We start from the raw sequence: 20,779 nt of genomic DNA, 5'->3' as shown, positions 1-20,779 counted from the left end.
AAGGCATTTTACCTTCAACAACCCTGAGGTCTCCGTCGTCGAGACAGACGCGGCCGTTCACCACCACGTATTGAGGACTGCCCACCACGTTCTGACCCTGAAATGTACAACAACGTTATGTAATGTTCATCGGCATCAGCTATCTATCCACTATTCCACATAGGCCTATCCAAGTAACATAATTCCTGATATTCAGTCTACCAATTATCGCCAAATAGCGCGTTTATTTCAAAGACATTTCTTTACTAAAATTGAGGAAATACTTGTATTTTTGTACGTATTGAAGTAAGTCAAAAACTACTGAACCCAATTCAAAAATTCTTGATCTATTATAAAAACTATGTTATCACTGAGTAATAGGCTATGTTTTTGTTTTTTTTTTTTTTTTTAATTTAACGCGGGCGAAGTCGCAAAGAACAGCTTGTTTGATATAAAATTAACCTCAGAGTGACCGAAAATAAAATACATTTAAATGTTTTTTTAATGACATCTATTGGAAATTAATTTAAATAGTCACATGTAGTTTTGAGGATCTATCAATAGATGGCGTTAGTAAGATAAAAATATTTCAATTCAAGTGACAACTATGCATACTCTATATATTTTTTACTCTTTGCCTTATAACACTGACATTGACAGCTGTAGTGATGGGACATGTGCTGTTGTGCTACGATATCGATACCTCAAAGATGTTAAAGTCGACAGCATGCGCGTGCGATGCTGCGGAGATGGTGCGCTGCAGACGCGGGTCCCAGACCACGAGGTCCGCGTCCGCGCCGACGCACACGCGGCCCTTGCGCGGCCACAGGTTGAAGACGCGCGCCGCCGTCGCACTTGATACTGACACGAAGCGGCACGGGTCCATTATACCTGATGGAAGGGTTTTTTTAAGATTAGGTAAAAAAGTAATGGAAATATTAAAGTGTAAATGCGTTGCCAGGGCTTTGAGGTTATGCTTATTAAAGTTATATGATAATATTGAGGCTTTATGTAATAGTAGCTTTTTGTGACTTTAAATACGAAATAAAAAATGTTAGTGTTAAATGCATGTTATGTATAAAGATCTTATGTTAGTATAAATAGAAAAAAAATATTATGGACATAATTTTCATGTATCAAAACTATACTATAGAGAAATTTCCTCCTTTTTGATATTCTCAAATCAAGCATTTAAAAACATAAAGAAATTACATACCAGTGTTGACTCCCTTTTGCCACAGTATCGCCATGCGGTCCTCTACGCCGTTCACACCGTTGGGGATCTTGGAGAAGTTGCCTTCACCCTTAGCCTTGTCCTTCTCGTGGAAAGTGCAGTTGTCGCTACCGATCAGCTGCACGCAGTCACTGGAATATAGAATATTTGTTATAATTCCTGCCTCTTCTCGCCTGTAAGATTTATTGCGGCAATAACATGTTACACAGAAAATGATCTTGCTATTATCAAATGTACAGGCGCTGACTATAAAATTAGCGCCCCCTTCCATATAAAATTGTTATGAAAAAATGAAGATATGTAATATAGATATCTGAATTTCTTGCGTCAATACTCACTCTGCGAGGGCTTCTAGCAACGCTTGCGGAGTGTCAGGGTCAGAGCGCAGGGGAGGGGACATCACGTGGCCCGCCGCGTGACGGAAACACGCGTTGCGGCAATGCGATCCTACAAAATAACATTGCCAATCAACGACATTATAAATAACTCTAAAATGTTAATTACTGCGTTGTAGGACTTTCAAGCCAACAAAATACACAATCTATGGACCTGCAGAGGCAACTTTAAGGCCGTAGTTTCTAAGCTGTTCCTAAAATCTACATTAATCCTTTTCAAACAGTTTCTATGAAAAAATTTCAACGGTTTTACCGTTTTACATTTTGACAAAATGTACAAGGGAACATACTAAAAGACATGTGCTAGTGCCAAATTTTGGAGCAGGATGTCATTTTTTTTTTTTTTATAATACGAGTTGACAAACGAGCAAGCGGCCACCTAAATCCACCGAAATGGAAAGCGACCGCTGCCCATAAACATCCGCAATTGCAGATGCGTTGCCTACCCTAATTGACGGAGGAGGAGACGCACATAAAGAGGACATTCCCCCTTCCTATGTGTCTCCTCCACCGTCAAATCCACTTTTCCCTCCCATCCTTTCCCCTTAAGAAAAGGGTGAAAAGGAAAAGGGACTAAAGTTAGGCCTCCGGCACCACACTCATCAGACGAAACGCGGAATTGCTTCCACTTCACGCCTGTTTTCTGTGTGGTCGTGGTATTACTGAGGGCGAGCCGGCCCATTCGTGCGAAGATGTTAAAGCGGGCACTACCACTGTTAGATGGAAGTGGAAGAAATTGTAAAGAAAAGCTCACATTATTACCATATGAGATACAGGCGAGATAGAGAGTGAGAGAGAGAGAGAGGGAGAGTGTGTGTGTGTGAGTGAGAGAGAGAGAGAGAGAGAGAGAGTAGAAAGTCTGGTAAATGTGTATTAGCAATATTAAACATACCATCAGTGCCGATAGTAGCGGCGAGTGTTTCTCCATACACAGGCTGTTTCTGCCTGGGGCGCGCGGCCGCCAGCGCCCGCACCGCGCTGCGGGACATCATGTGCACTATGTACAGAGGACTGTTGGCCTGAAAATAGTAAATATACATTTATAAACGTTTTTTCTTACTAATGTTATAATTGCTAAAGTTTAGATGGATGGATATTTGTTAGTTTGTAGCCTTAACGGTTGGATTTCGACGAAATTTGGCATAAATGTAGAGGATAGTCTGGAACGCAGACTACTTGCTTATTTCTGCACGGACGACATCGCGGGCTAACGCTAGTAATATTGTAAATACGAAAGTTTGGATGGATGGATGTTTGTTAGTTCCCTAAACGGCTAAAAGGGTGTTGCTAAAATTTTAAATAAATGTAGAATAGAGTCTGAAAGAGCATATAGACTATAAATTATTCTAAAACCATTTTTGAATTTCTCCCAATTTACGTGGTATTACTGGTCCAATCCAACTGTAACGGCCTTAAGTAAATAATCACTAAGGGCCTGTCCCACCAAATTGTAAATTGTGTGATAACAATCTAACGTGTAAAATATGTGATGAAATATCGGATTTTGTTCCCTTATCTGACAGTAACGTCATTTTTAAGCTATCTGAGCCTTTATCAGCTAGTGGTGGGACAGGCCCTAAGAGTAAAAATTCTTTAAATACCTGATTAGCGATGACGCAGGCTCTATTAACTGCCTCAGCCTCCACCTCCTCGTCGCGGGACAGCTCGTGGCCCTCAGGGTCCGTCTTCCCCGCAGCCAGCAGCTTCTCCGTGTTACGAGCTATTATATGCCCATTCTCGGCGTGCACCTGGAAACATAAGTGAAAATAACTAACTCTGTGCCCCAAGGAGGCAGGCACACATGGAAACAGTGTACTATGGTGTAAGCAAGAATACCTCAAGCGCATAACCCAAGGAGGTAGGCAGAGATTATGTTCTATTTAGTTCCTAGCACTCTCGCATCTTATACAAATAGTTTCCATATAAGGTTGCTGTTAAAATTAGTATACTAATAAGTAGAAAAAGATTGTACAAAAATACACAGTTTCAATTGGAAAGAAACAATTCGATAGACATTTACGACTAAGATGGATTTTGGTCGCGACTGTCTCCGTGTAGATTAAAAAAAAAAGTATATATACTGTGTTCTTCCAGACTTTTCTTTACATCTGTACTAACAAACATCCATCCATCTTACTTTAAATTGTACCACACCACGCAATTTTAACATTATTGTGATTTTTTTAATACCATAGGCAATGCTCCTAACTGCTTGCAGGTTTCCATAGCGATGTACAAATGGTAGTCATCCAGCATCCAGGTGTCTCTGTACGCCATGAACATCTTGAAGGAGTTGATGCCATACTCCTCGGAGCACAGCTGCTGCATCTCCTTGGCGACGCTGGGAGACCACCAGGTCACGCCCACGTGCAGCGCGTAGTCACAGCACACCTGGGATTTAGAGATTTGAGTCCCTTAGTCAGATATAGAGAGGTTCGTTGATTATCCAAGGGTTGCTGGACATAACCATGCTAATCCAGTATAGGCTGTTACATTTTTATATAAGGTGGTAAACGAGCGAGCGGCCATCTGAATTTGCCGAGAAAACGAAGGGATCGCTGCCCATATACATCTGCATTTGCATATGCGTTGCCTACCGTTAATCAACGGAGAAAAAGACGAACATAAACTAGATATTTTCCCTTCCCATGTTAGTAAATGGTGAAAAGGCAAAGGGATATTTGGCCTCCGGCACGAACACTCGTCTATCTTCTGTGTGGTGGTGGTATTGCTGGGGACGAGCCGAACCATTCGTGCGATGTTAAAGCGGCCGCTACAACTGCAAATGGAATAATCTTGGCCTAGACTACTCATGTGAGCTTGCAAGATTTTATAAACCTAACTGTTGTGCCTACTTGGGACTTGGCTTTATATGTCTTTGAATTCTACGCAGATATGAGTTATCTCACGTTTTCCTTCACCGTAAGAAGTTTATAATAAAATTCCATAATAGAGAAGTACAATAGTACAAGACGGGGATTGAACCTGGACGTGTAGTCTTACCCGTCCGGTCAACAATTTGACAAATGGATTTTGAAGTTCGGTAGAACCACTGTCAAAATTCCTATACAAAAACATATGTCATTCCTGAAATATATAACAGTGATAACAGTATGTTAATGTACAGGTACTTTGGACGTGGAAACGCAGTTTCTTCTTTTCCTGCTAAAATGTTACAATTCGTACCAAATATCTTGGATGCTTGGAACTTCGCAAAATGTAACGGCGCACATGAGAGAGTCCCTAAGCCGCCAAAATATTTGATAAGACATACTCGATTTACTGATATGAAATATTTAAAATAATTAGTGTAATATAATAATCAGATTGTAGTCTACCTTATTATCTGCCTTTTCCCTCCAATGGTTGTAAGCTTCGATAAGAGATTGACCTTTTTGCGGCAGCACGAAATCGACTGAAAACATACACGTGGATTCTTTAATGCTTATTTCCTAGCAAGCAATTAAAATTTTTGCAAGGTCGAGAAACATAAATTAGTAGTTCATTTTAAATAGGATTAATTTACCATAGAACTTTTAGGATATTCCATACAAAGACCCGGCCTTGTCAATCTGACCTTTCTTGAACAATAGTTGTATTCAAACTGTAGAGTATTGTATGGGACAATCTATGTTTATTTTGGTTAGGAAACTCTATTAATTTTACTCTAGCATGTGGGTTTTTAAACTATAAATGGTAGGATAGTTATTTAAATGGATTTTAGAATACCAATTCATAATATCATCGCCAAAGTTTACTAACTCGACATAAAACAGAGGTTCAGACACGTTTAGAGTACGCAGTCTCCCTGATTCCTATGAGCCTATATGGAGGTGCACATTACTCGATTTTTTGTTGTGCTAAACAGTTGAATTGGCTGCGAAACAATCTACAATCGCACAACAGTTGTGCTATAGTTTAGTCAAAGGTGTGCGCCTGTTCTCAGTTAATCACTTTATAAAATGACTAGGCATTACTGTCGGAATTACTGACTGACAATGTTACTTCTTGACAATGTATTTACTGTCATTAGTACTTACTGACAGTTGTGGTACCACCCGCGACCGCAGCCCTTGTCCCCGTGTAGAAGTCATCAGCTGTCTTCGCGCCCATCATCTCCAGCTCCAAGTGAGTATGAGGGTCGATACCGCCAGGTAACACCAGCTTGCCAGTCGCGTCGATCACCCGGGTACCGCCTGGGATGATGAGGTTGCGACCCATTTGCCTGGGGACAAGAGAATCGGATATTAGCCATTTTACATCTTGGTAAAAGAATAACACAAGAAAAACAGACGCATTGCGTACCTCCTTCTTTTGGGAAGACGGTTAAAAAACTACAGACACAAACGGTTAATGAATACCATTTAAAAATCACGCCTTTTTTTTGGGGCTATAAAAATCTGACTTCGTCACTGTAAGTGACCCGCTGAGTTATTTATTGTGTGATCTAAACGAGGCAATTCAATTTATCCAATTGTACCACATTCCATAACAAAAATAAATTAGATCGAGGTTAACAGGGTTCTATTGACCCCAAAAAGGAAGTTATGGGATCCCCTAGTTATACCAATCAGTTTTATTGTTGTTAATTTACCAAAACTTATTTAACTTTTTAAACCAGGGTAGATAAGATTTTCAGGTAGACCTTTTTTAATTAGATGTGGAAAAAATTTCTATTAATTTCTGCAAAAATCCTTTAATGTAGAGTTTTCTAGATTAAAATATACCTCCTCAAAAGGCAAAGGCGTAGCCCTACAGTCAATTCAGCCGTGTATAATAAACAATCTATAGGTAATTAAAAATGGCGGGCGTTTATGACAGTGACAGTTATGGTGACGGATGCTCGCTGCCGCATTAGCCGCTTCCGGCGCGCCACGCGGTTCGCATCTAAACGTTCACACATCGAACCCGTTCTCAATTTGAATAATTTTAAATTTGGAACTATTGAATGAATGCAATGTTGCCATTGCGTTTTTTATGTGTTTGCGGCCAGTAAAATTAAAAATCTACGTAATAGTTCTTTAAAGATAGTACATTACGTTAAAAAATCAAGTAATCAAATAAAAATATTAATCACTTTTTGTTCTGCTTTGTTATATCAATATTATGGAAACTATGTAATCTGTTAATGATGGTAGAATGTTGATGATTTGCAATTTTTTGTACACAAAACGTTTGTCTACAGCTATCATTAATTTTACTTTCAATAGAAAAAATGCTTTGATTGAACTTTTTGTATTTCTATATTTTCAATAATTTTAACAAAAAACAAATAATACTTTCTTTCAATAACTTAAAAAAACTGTCGATAACAATACGATTGTACAGATTCATAGTGGCAACACAACGTAATATGAACCAAAAAAAAATCATAAACATTTTAAAACTTGCGTAAGAAGACAGAGTTAAGATAAACGGAAGCTTTAGAATACCATCTTAGTTCTCCGAAGACCACAAAGGCAACAGTTATGTGTTTACAAATGAGAGACTATCTCGGAGGAGCAATGACGTTGATGTGTTGACAATGGACACGCGCGATGTTAGGGTTGCCTCTAGAGTTTGTATATTCAGGCGAATGATTCTTCGGGCGAGATTGGGTAGTTTTGATGAAAATTAAGGATGTCGCTTTCATTTCATCATCCTTTTAAGATCAAACATGGATTTTGTTTACCTCTAATTTTCGGGTTTACTTTGTAAGATTGTTGACAGCCCTATAAGCAATTTCGCGTAGCCTTTACTAACTTTAGTCATAGAAGTATTCCATTTGTTTTAAATGTGTGTTAATATTGTAATTTCCTTTTTTTACGTTTACGAAGTCTTTAGAATATAAAAATATAATAGTAAGTATTTTGTATTTCTCATGGATTTCCATAAAAAGGTGGTTTTGTTATTTCCGACATTATTAGTGTTGTCCTAATTATGAAAACGAACGCACCCCAGTATTAAAAATTTGCAATTAGTCTAATTGTCTGTCAGCAAGGTGACAAGAATTAGGGCGCGAAAGGTGGGAGGTGTTCGTCCCTTTGTATTAAAATAGATATTAATTCTATGACAGGCTAAAAATTGCTAAATAAAACATATTTGAACCATAAAAGAAAGTTTTAGCTGATTGACCTGCTTTTTCTTGTCATTTCCGTACTATTGAACTTTTGTAGTAGGTTTTCTCAAGTTCTCTATGAATTTGTGTATAATAGTATTAAACATGATAAATATATTTACCATAATTAGCAGTAGTAGAATAAATACAGTACAATTATGCTTGTAATTTTATAATCGCATAACAAGAGTTCCGCGATGTATTTTTCCTAGAGACTAAAAAAACTGATATATTCTCACCGCCACATTGTTGTTACTTAACATAGGAAAGTGTATATATACAATGAAACAGCATGAGAACATGCGTAATGATAATGACAACCCATCATTTCCCAGCTCGAGTTCCACAAACAAGCTGTCAGGGGAAATAACATAAGTCCCAACCCTTACGCTTTAAACTTGGGTAGACAGTGGTAATATTTTAACATCATATTATTATATAAATGCGAAAGATGAGTGTTAGAATTTAAGGCCTAAACTGCTGAACGGTTCACGATTTTAGAATATGTAGAGAATAGTCTGGAACAACACATAAGCTACTAGCATTTGTCTTTTATTACGCGGTCTTAACTCGACCAAAAGCTAGTATAAGTATAAAAATAGCTAGCCCGCCCTTGTCCCTAAGGAAAGTAGGCACAGTACGTGCTGCTCTTCCATACATTTCTATCAGCCGTCATATCTGAATCCACTCCCTTTATATCCCTCTTTACAAATCCATCGATACTTTCTACGGTCTTCTACCTTTGTAGCCATCCACAATATTAACACTTTCTGGTTTATGTCTCCTTTTGATATTGTAAATGTGAAAGTTGGAACGGATATTAGAGTTTGTAGCTCAAACTGCTAAATAGATCTCGATGAAATTTGACATTTAGAGGATAGACTGGAAGAACACGACGGAAGTTAGTAATGTAAGTGCTAATTTTATGATGACAAAAATACAACAAAAACAAATATTTTTGCATCATATCCACAAATAGCTGTGAACGAATCGTACACCTACGTATATGCCAGCATTCGATATGCAATCATTGTTCTATACAAGTTTATAAGTAGTAAATTACGATCTTGTTAGAGGACAGCAACTAATTCTCATATAAAAATCTTAAGTTTATAAAAATACTAGCTGTTCCCATGCGACTTCATACGCATAAGGTTATAAAAATTTCATTTTGTTGTTCACATTTGTCAAATTATCAATTGCAAATGTCAAAATGTCATGATGTCAAACCATGGCAATCTTGCTTCCTTAATGTTGGCAACAACTTATGGTCTCTTTCCCACATTAGGGTTTTTATCCAAAATATTTACCCCTAAGTTTAACGGCGTGAAAATACATAGCCTAAAGCGTGACGTAAGTGTAGGGCTTTTTATTAAAAAAGAGTTATTCGAATATATGCTGTGATTGCTGACATCTTAGGCAACAAAGAAGTGTGTGTTTACGCTTTATTATATTAGTATAGATTGGTTTTTTGCCTCTATTTTTACTGTCGCACTCAGAATAATTAAATGTTCACTAAGCTAACGTTTTCGAGTTTTCGTAAATCTAAAATCATGTTTTTTTATTGTTTATTAAAATATACATAGTACAAATTGTACAAATTGTATGCACACAAAAATGAGTCTTAAGCTATAAACAATAAAATATAAATTCACAAGAACGAGTATGCATCGGAAGAAAGTCGTAATAAACAAGGAAACGATATGCGAACATGCACAATGAACTTGACCTGGCATTTTAATGTTTGCCGAAAATGTAACTCTTTCTCCAAGGTAATAGAGAATAGAATTGAATAACAAAGTATTTAATAGTCTAGGGTTGGGAATGGAAAACGCAATGTTCTTTATTCAAAAATAAACTTTATTTTTAAGAGCACAATATTGAATATTAATTGATTGTTGGATTTCGTGATGTGCGTTTTGTTTATTAGATTTTCTTAATCAAAAAGGTTTTATAATGTTATTGGGTTATTAAAAGAATCGTTGATTTTTTCCCTTCTATTGAAGGTTTACAAAATTTAACGAAATTACTGTTATGTATGGAAGTCGTCTAATGACAATATTTCCTTCATTACTCTATATTCTATGAAAATATTAAAAGCTACGATCGAAAGTGTTCTTTATTCATAGGCAATAAAGTATAAAATACAATGACATGTGTATCGCGTGACGTAATAAGGGTGGAACGAATGTTAGACGATAACGGGATCTCCCAATGTTTCCTATATCCGAGTGTACTATTTACTAGAAGATATACCGTAATTAAGCTCCAAAACATAATAAAATCACATGTACTTGGTTTATTTTACTAATAACGGTAACGGAATTATTTTATTTCGCTTATGTTTGCAAAGATAAGTTTGTTGCGAGTAATCTCCGGAATAGATGGAACGAATTCGATAGGACTTTTGGAACTGATATATGCAAGAATGTTACAGGGTTTTTATTTACGCTGACAAAGTCGCGGGCGACCGCTAGTAAAATGGTTCTATTCCAGTGTGCAGCGTCGACAACCGTTGAACAATTTTATCATCAATCACAACATACTGTACTGTTTACGGTTTGTTTTTACGGTTTTTCCCTCGGTTCACTACGAAGATGTACCTACGTAAGTAGATACAATAAAAATAACTAACAAATTATCGTTTTATAGCAATGACAAAAACAAAAGCCAATAGGCAATCGCTACACCCAAAGAATATGATTTTTATTATAATTCACTAGCTGTTACTCGCGACTGCGTCCGCGTGAAATCAAAAAATAAAATCTATGTTACTCACAAATAAATTAACTTTTTAATAGTGAAAGATTTTTTAAAATCGATCCAGTAGTTTTTGAGTTATTTCGTTACATAAAAAATCCAAAAATACAATTCTTTCCTCTTTAGAATATTATAATAGATTAAATATGATCTCGACAAATAAACATTAAATAACAGTTAAAAAGGTAAGAAAGGATGTATTTTACGAGTTTTTTTCTTTCATTATAAACATTGGCAGGTTTATTACAGAGTTGGCGGGAACAATAACGACGTCACTAATTAGAGCGGGCAGGTGCTTGACCTGTGCTATTGTTAAACTGACGGTAAAGAATACGGCCTCTAGCACACTGGGAACACAAACAGATAGCGAAGCGAAGATTGATATAAAATGTTAAGAATTTAAGCCGCTTCGAAACACTCTGTTCGGAAAAGTCTGCGTCCCGAATAGCATCGCTTCTGGTTCGCTTTCATTATGTGATACAGTCCTAAGTAACGTTTTCAACACAATTAATATTTTTACTGCGTCTTTAATTCGCGTCGTTTTGTGTATTGTTTGAAAATTAATTTGAAATACGATAAGAGCTAAATAAGTCGCGAAGAAGGTCATTAACGTTTTAAAATTAAAAGATGGCGCTATTAATAATCTTCAAAAGACATTATAAGATTATAATTTTGTAAGAAAACTAAGCCTAATTGTGCCTTCAGACTATATTCTACATATGTGCCAAATTTCTTCGAGATCTGTTAAGCTTCTTTGGAGATATGTACCTTCTAACAAAGATACATCCATCCATCAATCCATTCTCTTTCACAATACATGCCTCATATTAAGTTAGTTCAAAAACTTTTTTTTTATTTGCCTAGAAACTTAGACAGTAATAATGTTTTGAGAAAACGCTAAATATCTCTACTTCAAATTCAATAAGTATCTTATACCCCCTTTACCTTACGATGTATCGTGGTTAACATAACCGTGGTTTAGTTAAAGTGGATTAACTAGTAGAGTGAGGGGCGTCGCAACCTTGCTCTTATTAAAATGTCGTTCTAAATAGGTCGATATAGTCAAAATGACCTTTGTTAAAACAATGATGTCATAAATATACCTGTAACATAGATTGACTTATCCGATGGAGTTGTCTCTAACGAGATCTCTTATAAGTATATTTTATATATAAGAGTTTGCCTGTTTGTTTGTTTGTTGATGTAAAGCATAGTCTGTTAGAACATATACTTTTCATCATCTTTCTCCTTATTCTACTCCCGTGGTGGCGTAACTGTGGTTTTGGTCCACCACATAACACTATCATACGTCAACTCAGTCATCACTCCCTTCATCATGTCACCTTTCGCGTCATCCATCCATCTCTTTCTATATCTACCTCTACCGGTGGACCACATTCATTACTAACGTTCTCCTTATAACATGCGATTCATCTCTCATAGGCTACTTTTGTTGTTTTTAATTCCACGTGAATGGTTTAACATATAAAAATAGCTGACCGCAAAAAATAGTACCGAATCCAAAAGTAGGTTTTTGATACCTGAAAAAAGAATAAATGAGGACAGCATGTTTGAATACAGGGACAATGAATTTGCGCCGACCCTACGTGAGTAGGATAAGAAGACAGATGATGATGATGCGAAAGGTTTTACACACTTCTAAACATTTGTATAGGTAAGATTATTTAAGCTCCCATTATATCAGTTAAAGTAGGACATACTCTGACGTACGACACTATACAATGTAAGATGAACCTTTTGTTATTTAAAAGTAAAAAAAAAATGGTTACAGTCGGTAATTAAAAATTTTCCACACTTTGTACAAATTGACTCATTGAATTCGTTAGTTAACTGGTCCACTTGACTTCGAGTGTTCCGCGGCAAGAGCGTGAACTATTCGATAATTGAATAATGGCGCTTGTTACAGTTGGTTTTCACTGCTGAAGCAATACAATAGATTTATTTAATCAGTTTTATCAATGTGAAATGATCGATGTTTTATCCGTCTGATTTTGTAGTGGTTTTTCTCGGGAATGTAATTCGTTATGTATAATCGGGGAATCTGGTAGTGTTGTACTTTAGTTTTGTACGCGTTGAAACATCAGGAAATAATAAATAGGTGGCAGCTTGTAAATGTGTAAAAAATCTAGTAACGCTTAGGTAAATTTTTAAGATTCAATATTTATATGTTATCGTTATTTATTCGAATTATCTCCATAATTACCTCAATTAAACTAATTTGCATAACAAATATTTGATAAATATAAACAAATCCTTTCACCTCCGTCCTTGAACTTTTATTTCTTTCCCGCTGACGATGGGAACAGGTTATAATAATACATTAAAAACAAGATTATTGTCGTTGCTTTCATGAGCCGGGGTATTTTAAAATGCAGTAAGTAATTTTATAAACTTGTATTACGTCTAGAGAAATTATCTAAAGTAATGTGGATTTATAATATCTTTAATTTTGTTTTATTCTATACTAGTTTTCTCCTGTCCAAGAGGATTAAAAAAAAACAAGTAGCCTATGTTCCAGACTATCTACATAAATGCTAAATTTAATCGAAATCCCTTCAGCTGTTTAGGATACAAACTTACAAACATTCATCTAAACTTTCGCATTTATAATACAGTAGTGCCTCGATAAGTTAAGGTCCAAGGGAAACACAAAACATTAAGTTATAGAGGTTTTAAGTTAACAAGGGTCTTTGTTGCAGAAGAGGCTCTGATGGGAAGGGAAAATATTATTTTTTGAAGTTATGGAGGTTTTTAAGTTATCGAGTTTCTACTGTAGTATATGGTATTATAAAGAAATAAAATTGCTGAATATTCCTAGTTACGTTCGATTCTCTCAGAATTATGAGATTAAGTGTTTTATCTTGGTGTATTATTGTTACCATTTTTGATTGTATTTACTGTTTGTAATAATATACTTTACTTGCACCTTCTACGTATAAATAATACAGTACGTTTGAAATTTGAAAGCGGCAGTCCGCAGATACCATCAGTAGGGGGAACTTAAATTGACTTTCAAACACGTTAGGGGCCCAGACTGACGTTTAATATTGAATTACCTTCACCCCACATCGACACGTAAGAATTTAAATTATATTACGATGGCCTTAAATGTTTTAGAACACCTAAAACGCTAGTTAAGGCTTTACTTTTCAATTCAATTTAACTAGATGGCGTTGTTATCAATTTTGAAAAATCTGACAAGATTTAAAACATAATGGATTTGATGCTATCTTTAAAACGTTTATCGATTAACGACCTACTTAAGGTTAAAAATAACTGTACTACACAAAGTATGCCAAGGACGTGCGAAATAGAATTTTATAATCTACCCTCTACATCAGTGGTTCCGATAACCGAAGACTTAGTTCGTATAACAGACAAAATTACAGACATTAATATTTGACGTCTCTGTTTGATTAGAAAGAAGAAAAAAGACGGACAATGTACAATTGAGGTGGTCTGCATGGAGTCGAGCTAATGAACTCAAGGTGAACTTTTCAAGTGCATAGAACAAGGTCTGTCGCTTCTAGACATTCTTAAGTCTTCCTTCTTACCCTCATTTCACAATACAATGTTGAATTTTCGATATCATCGAAGAATTTTGTTTCAGAATTAGTAACACAAGTAAGATACTTGGCAAGTTTACTGTTTACTATGATGAATATGTTTAATTACGTTGCATGGCATTGACGTCAGAGGTCACGGCTGGTGAATCTAATGCACTCTACATTGCACTTGCGTTTTGTTCTAAGACGCTTCTTCCACTAAACGCGCTTCTGCGCACGATTGCAATTTAATCGCGGACGCACTAGTGGAAACCAACTGCGTGAGCAGATTAGCGTGTCTGTTCGTTTACTGGAAAAAGGTCTTATCTATATTATATGTATACTACTATAATAAAGCGTAAACACACACTTCTTTGTTGCCTAAGATGTCAGCAATTATAGGAGATTTTTTGAAGAATCCTTTTTTTTTTAAATAAAAAGCTCTACACTTACGTCACGCTTTAAGCTTTATATTTTATCGCTATTAAACTTAGGGGGTAAATATTTTGGATATAAATCCTAATGTGGGAAAGAGACCATAAGTTGCTGCCAACATCAAGGAAGCAAGATTATCTAGCTCATGTCATTTTGACATTTGATAATTTGACAAATGGAAACAATAAAATAAAATATTCATAATTTCATGCGGATGAAGCCGCACGGGAACAGCTGGTTAAAAATTAAATTAATAAGAAAATGTTTGTTAATTTCGTGAGTGTAGCTGTACTTATTAACAAGAGTTGAGACTGCATCTTACAATTGTAAAGCTTGTATACAACATATTGACCATGTATGTGTATAATGAAGCCGGCAACCAACGGACAAACTGCATGAAGCCATATAGATAATCTATCAGTGTCAATTAATTCCCTTTATTACAAGTACATACATTTGATGGAGTTACAATAAAAATCTGTGAACATTATTTAATCAAAATCGTTCAAGAATAGAGTAAAGAGTACGCATATACATCATTTTTTTTAAATTTCCACCCTTCATTTTCATGTAATTAAAAAACTAAGTTAGTAGTAACATAACCTATACTATAATCTATCTGTATGCCAAATTTAATTTAGATACCTTCAGCCGATCTGAAGTTATCTGGTAACAAATATATTAACAAATTACTAAGAAGTCACATTAAATAAACCTAATGGGCTCAGTTATACAGTCAGCTACATAAATATGTATTTACAAAAGTTTAGAAACTTGCATAGGTGGTGTTCGTATTTTAAGTTTCAAATATAAACATACGCATAATTAAAACCGAAAGCGTATTTTCTGTAATTTGGTACTCACATTTATGGAGCTGACTGTACTTTGCGGTATAGCCAATAATACTAAATATGCAGTGTCTGTATTATTATAAAGCGTAAACATACACTACTTTGTGGCGTAGGATGTCAGCAATCACAGTATATTTAAAAAAAAAAAATCTTTAATTAAAACTTACGAAACGCTTTAGGCTATATATTTTCACGCTAAACTTAGGGGTAAATGAATTAGAAAAAACCTTCATGTGGGAAAGGGACCATAAACTACAAGCTGCCAACATTAAAGAAGTCAGGTTACTATGGTAACGGTAATTTCGACATTTGAATTGAAAGAATTTGACAAATGTAAACAATATAATAAAGTTTTCATAATTTCATGAGAATAAAGCCATCTAGAACATCTAGTTTTAACAAAATATACAACCAGGTTAACTTGTTTGTTTTGAAAACCATTCATTCAGACATTTCACACATGCCTACGCGCCGATTTAACTGTACGAAGCCGTTTTAACGTTCAAACTTAAATAACTAACGAATATATTAACTAACTCAGGTAAACATTTATATTTGAACTATTCACGTAATTTCCATGACCTTTTAGAGGTCGGTATTCAAATTTATATATGTGAAGAAGTCTATCATTTTTCAAAAACATTTTTCAAAAATTATTACAGTTTTAATATAATTAAAACACTATTAATAATAATAATCTTACACTGATTAACAACTATTAATTAAGTCCCTAACTAATAATAAACTATATAACAAAAATAATACTTGTTTTAAATGCTAATCAAAACCCAAACATACTTCCATTATTCCTTAGGTAATTAAAAAAAATCATAACGTTATTTAAACACGAATTAAAAAACGAGATATAAAGATAGCTGAAACGTTCGATTATTTTTTAAATCCACTATAATCAACACATATAGCAATTAAAATAAAATAATAAAAAGTCTGCAAATAATAAATGGTAGGTTGTCACTACACATACGAGCGATGGGTCATCTTATGGCCCAGATGGTAGTGTCAGTGTATTATGGCTAGCATGCAGTCTGCACGCAGCGTTGTCGCTGCTTGCAGGCTGCAAGCAGACTGCGGCATTCCCGGAGTGCAAGGCAATGCAAGCGAGCTAGCGAATCTGTAGCTAGCTCGCTTGCAGGTGGGAAACCCCCTGCGCGACCCCTCGCGCGCGATGAGATTCTAGACTTTGTATACGTCGATATCGGTGTTTATGTCTATTTCTGTCCATAGTACGGGATATCTATATATGAATTCTAGCTGTTGCTCGCGACTTCGTCCGCGGGATTTAAAAAAAAAATTAAAAGTATAGCCTATGTTACTCAGTGATAACATAGCTTTTTAATGGTGCAAGAATTTTCGAAATCGGTCCAGTAGTTTTTGAGTTATTCCAATACATACAAAAATACATGTATTGTATAGTATGTATCGCAAGAACTCAAAAACTACATAGCCGATTTTAAAAACTCTTTCACCGTTAAAAAGGTAATTTATCTGTGAGTAACATAGACTATTTTTTTTTATTTTTTTATTACACGCGGGAGAAGTCGCGAGGAAAAATAATACATACATCTATCATAAAACAGTCTTTATTGCTGTTTGTTATTTATCAGTAAAAAATAATTTTGAGAAAAAAAAAACATCCGACTGTCGAGGTCAATGACTGAGGAATTGTATAGTCTGTTCCCTTACACGCTTGTTCCTTAATGGTTGATTAAACTAGCCCTTAATTGTATTTTTCTTACCAAATCTACACTAAATGACCAATTTAACGTTTGACATCTATAATTGTTTAGACGAAAGTTGTATAGTAAAAATATTAGAACAAGGAAAAGAAGTAACTCTATTAGTACAAAATTGACATAACTTAAAACCTTTTAGCACACCCATATTTGCTAACAGCCTATGACAACGTTCTGCACGATATTATACTCTATTACGTTATATTAAGGTCTCAATTGTAACCAACGTGTAACGCTAAAACCCGTAGCCCAGCTTGCGTCTGCGTGAGACTACGCAATGTATTGATTTGCACCAACTCTTCACAATGATGGCGGAATGCGGGAGAGATTTCCCCAGTACTGGGATAGGCTTTCAGACTGCATGGTACAGATGTATTGTACTACTATTTGAAATTAAAAAAAATGTTTTTTTTATATGCAACGGCAGAAAGATAACTGGCAGCTTCAACGCAGACCAAGCTTTACGTTAGAGCAGCTAGTGACAGTTTTAAGAAGCTAAAACTGCCTATTTAATAATTTAAATAAAATAGTAAAATATTCAGCTAAAGAAAAGAAATAAATTTAACAATACGTCATTTGTCTGGTTGCAATCATTTAAGTACGAAATTTACACGCGCAATCAAAACACAAACTCAACCAGGTGTATTCCAATGCCGTGATTAACATAAAATTGTACTCTACGCTGTGATAATAGGATACATTTTTCAGTAACTCACTTAATGATTCCATCCTCAACATACACGTCTGCGTCCTCCATGCCATCATCGTTGACGACACGACCATTTTTGATCAGAAGGCGGTTCTGTGAACTCTGCAAAGAAAACAAACAAATCAATACTTGTTTAACTAGTTGACTAAACCAATCTAGATACATTTCTGGTAATCTTACTAATATTATAAATGCGAAAAGATGGATGTTTATTAAAGTTTGTAGCCTAAACTGCTGAACGGATCTGGATGAAATTTGGCAAAGATAGTCTGGAAGGACACATGGTATGCCCATGTGTCCTTCGTTTGTTTTCTTTATTCCACGCAAACGGAATCGCGGGCGAAAGCTAGTGTAAGATATTTTTATATTACAGTTTAATAGGTTTATATTTGCCCGGAAATTGTAAACCTCAAGACCTAACGGAATAAGATTTGACTGTATACAAAAAGACGCTTTAGACGAATATAAAACTACATCTATGTTTCTGTATTTCATGAGTGGAAACACAAATTAAATTATTATTGAATTTTTTAACAATCTCGTATTGAGCTGGCGTTCCACGTCCCAAGCTTTATTTAGCTGAATGCAAATCTTTAAAAATAACCTGTCTTTGTTAAATGCATCTTAATGTGGGTTTCCATTGCCAAAATATGTACAATAACGATTTCCATCCTTCTCGTTATCAGAAACAACGTTTAGAAGACATGTTTCGGAAACTCACGGTTCCATTTATTCGAAATTTATTGACAAGACAATGGTAAACAAATGTACATTTTGGTTTGGTAAAAAAAAACCACTAGCTTTCGCCCGCGACTCCGTCCGCGTGGAATTAAAAAAACAAAAGTGAGTAGCCTATGTGTTCTTCCAGACTATCCTCTACATCTATACCAAATTTCATCGAAATCCGTTCAGCCGTTTAGGCTACAAACTCTAACAAACATCCATCCATCCATCTAAACTTTTGCATTTATAATATTAGTATGATAGTATGATTACAAATAATACTACGTTTACAGCTCTATTCTCTATCTTTATATTATTATATATCTTTGCACTATTTACGGGTATAACAAAAACTTTTTAATAAGTACAACCATTATACTGGTTTTCACTATTGTTTTCATGTAATAATGCACTACATTTCCACTTATAAATGTTGCAAAATTTAAAAAGTGAGCATTTTGAATTATTTTCATTACTATAAATACAAAATGTCAACGACCATCGCAAGGATTCAGCTAGCGAAAGGATATGCTAAATATGTACTTCTGCTAATCTTAGTGTAATACTCACTTTAATATTAACACCGGAAACGGATGTAGCCGTACAATCAACTGTCATATTTAATGACGCCATACGTCAGAAAAATTCGCAAGGAATTCCGACCGGATATAAAAGAAAATGGCGGACGCTTTCCTACGACCGACGCGCCCTCGTGCGGGTTTTACACTGGGATTGAACGACGCCGAAAATACACTCCCCTCGCAAGCGTAGCGTGTTTTAGTTAGAAAGTGACGAAGGATGCACGCTATCCTCTAACCATTTAACTGAATTTTGATATCTTTGTTTATTTTGTAATATAAAAGATCCAATACTAATCACACATTACATTCTACATACTACATATTGCTCGCGACTTCTGCGCGGAATTAAAAATATTGTTACTCACCGAAAATTTAGCTTTTCAATGGTGAAAGAAATTGCGAAATCGGTTTATTAGTTTTTGAGTTTATTAACCAAAAATACAAATCTTTTTTTTAAATCTAAAACGTAGATTTCTGTTTCATTATTAACCGTAATCTTTACTATATTTTTCTATGTTTCAGTATTTATTTCATTACACTAATAAAAACAAAAAAGGTAACCTTAAAAATTCGCTTAAAAATCGCTTTTTACAGGGTAGATATAGATACTAAAGAATCCCTTTTTGTTAATTAAGCAAATTTCATGGAAAACCAAACAGGGGTTGTCTAATTTATTTGCATTGACCGCGAAATGTTGCGTGTGATAAAGGGAAAGTCCGAAAACCGCAGGTCTTTCTAAACCGCAAGGGGGCGCTGTAAATCGAAAGCTTACCACAAGCTATACTATAATACAGGATTTAATAATACAGCTTATTAGTTTTAACCTTTAGAAAACAATATAACCTGGCCAGTAAAATAGAAAAGCTTTCATGTACCTTTTTTCGCCTTTGTTACATTCGATAAGTAGGCAAATATTACATTGTTTAAGTTTACGGCAACTTAATATTAATTTTAAAACCTTACGAAAGTTACTTGCCTAGTACATTTTTTTATTTTTAGTCTAGTTTTAAACAAAATCTAGCTTTATTTAACTTAGCACGAAACATAATGACTCTTAAATGTGTATTTTTAAAGGTAACGCTTAGACGAATTTATAAGATACTAAAATCTTGCCATTTTTAACTATATAGTTATAAGCTACTAGCTTTCACCCGCGACTCCGTCCGCGCGGAATGAAAAGACAAATGTAAAAAGTAGCCTATATGTTCTTCAAGGCTATACTCCACATCTATGCCAAATTAAATCGAGACCCGTTCAGCCGTTTAGGCTACAAATTCTAACATCCATCCATAACTTTTGCATATAGAATACTAGCTGTTGCCCGCGACTTTGTCCGTGTGGTTCCCGGGATAAGAAGTAGCCTATGTGTTCTTCCAGACTATGCTCTAAACCTGTGCCAAATTTCATAGAGATCCTTTCAGTCGTTTAGGCTTCAAACGCTAACAAACATCCATCTATCCTTTCGCATTTATAATATTCATATGATTATATGATAATAGTAAGAATTAAGATAAGTACATTGATTAATTTTCTTAGTACTTTTAAATGCTTCCTTTTGTTTTAAATTAGAAAAAGCTGATGTCTTTACCAACTCGATTTTCATTTACAAGAAAGTTGTAATAAATGTTGACCATGTTGAAGATGATCGAAAGTGTGTAATGCGCCTTAATTAGTGTCTACAAGGTGCGATCAACT

General features: G+C 35.2%; 1 protein-coding gene across 2 annotated transcripts in view; it reads right to left on the bottom strand.

The window, feature by feature from the left end:
• The window catches only part of LOC106111450 (dihydropyrimidinase), a 34,803-nt gene that overhangs the window by 2,550 nt on the left and 11,474 nt on the right, over window positions 1-20,779 (bottom strand). Inside the window, exons 1-11 of one of the 2 annotated variants that reach the window (XM_013293554.1) lie at window positions 19,074-19,213; window positions 17,788-17,882; window positions 5,649-5,833; window positions 4,947-5,023; window positions 3,799-3,999; window positions 3,210-3,356; window positions 2,501-2,627; window positions 1,552-1,660; window positions 1,196-1,344; window positions 683-870; window positions 13-97 (exon numbers count right to left, since the gene is read on the bottom strand). In XM_013293554.1, coding sequence (XP_013149008.1) covers window positions 13-97; window positions 683-870; window positions 1,196-1,344; window positions 1,552-1,660; window positions 2,501-2,627; window positions 3,210-3,356; window positions 3,799-3,999; window positions 4,947-5,023; window positions 5,649-5,833; window positions 17,788-17,882; window positions 19,074-19,136 — 1,426 coding nt within the window. In that variant the 5' untranslated portion in view covers window positions 19,137-19,213. Of the gene's footprint in view, window positions 1-12; window positions 98-682; window positions 871-1,195; window positions 1,345-1,551; window positions 1,661-2,500; window positions 2,628-3,209; window positions 3,357-3,798; window positions 4,000-4,946; window positions 5,024-5,648; window positions 5,834-17,787; window positions 17,883-19,073; window positions 19,214-20,779 lie in introns of those variants that run through there. The other variant, XM_013293556.1, reaches the window with a different exon arrangement.

Source organism: Papilio polytes, unplaced genomic scaffold (assembly GCF_000836215.1).
Source record: "Papilio polytes unplaced genomic scaffold, Ppol_1.0 DF824169.1, whole genome shotgun sequence".
Classification (NCBI taxonomy): domain Eukaryota; kingdom Metazoa; phylum Arthropoda; class Insecta; order Lepidoptera; family Papilionidae; genus Papilio; species Papilio polytes.
Note: the sequence above shows the minus strand (reverse complement) of the source record. Positions and strands in the feature narration are given on the sequence as shown.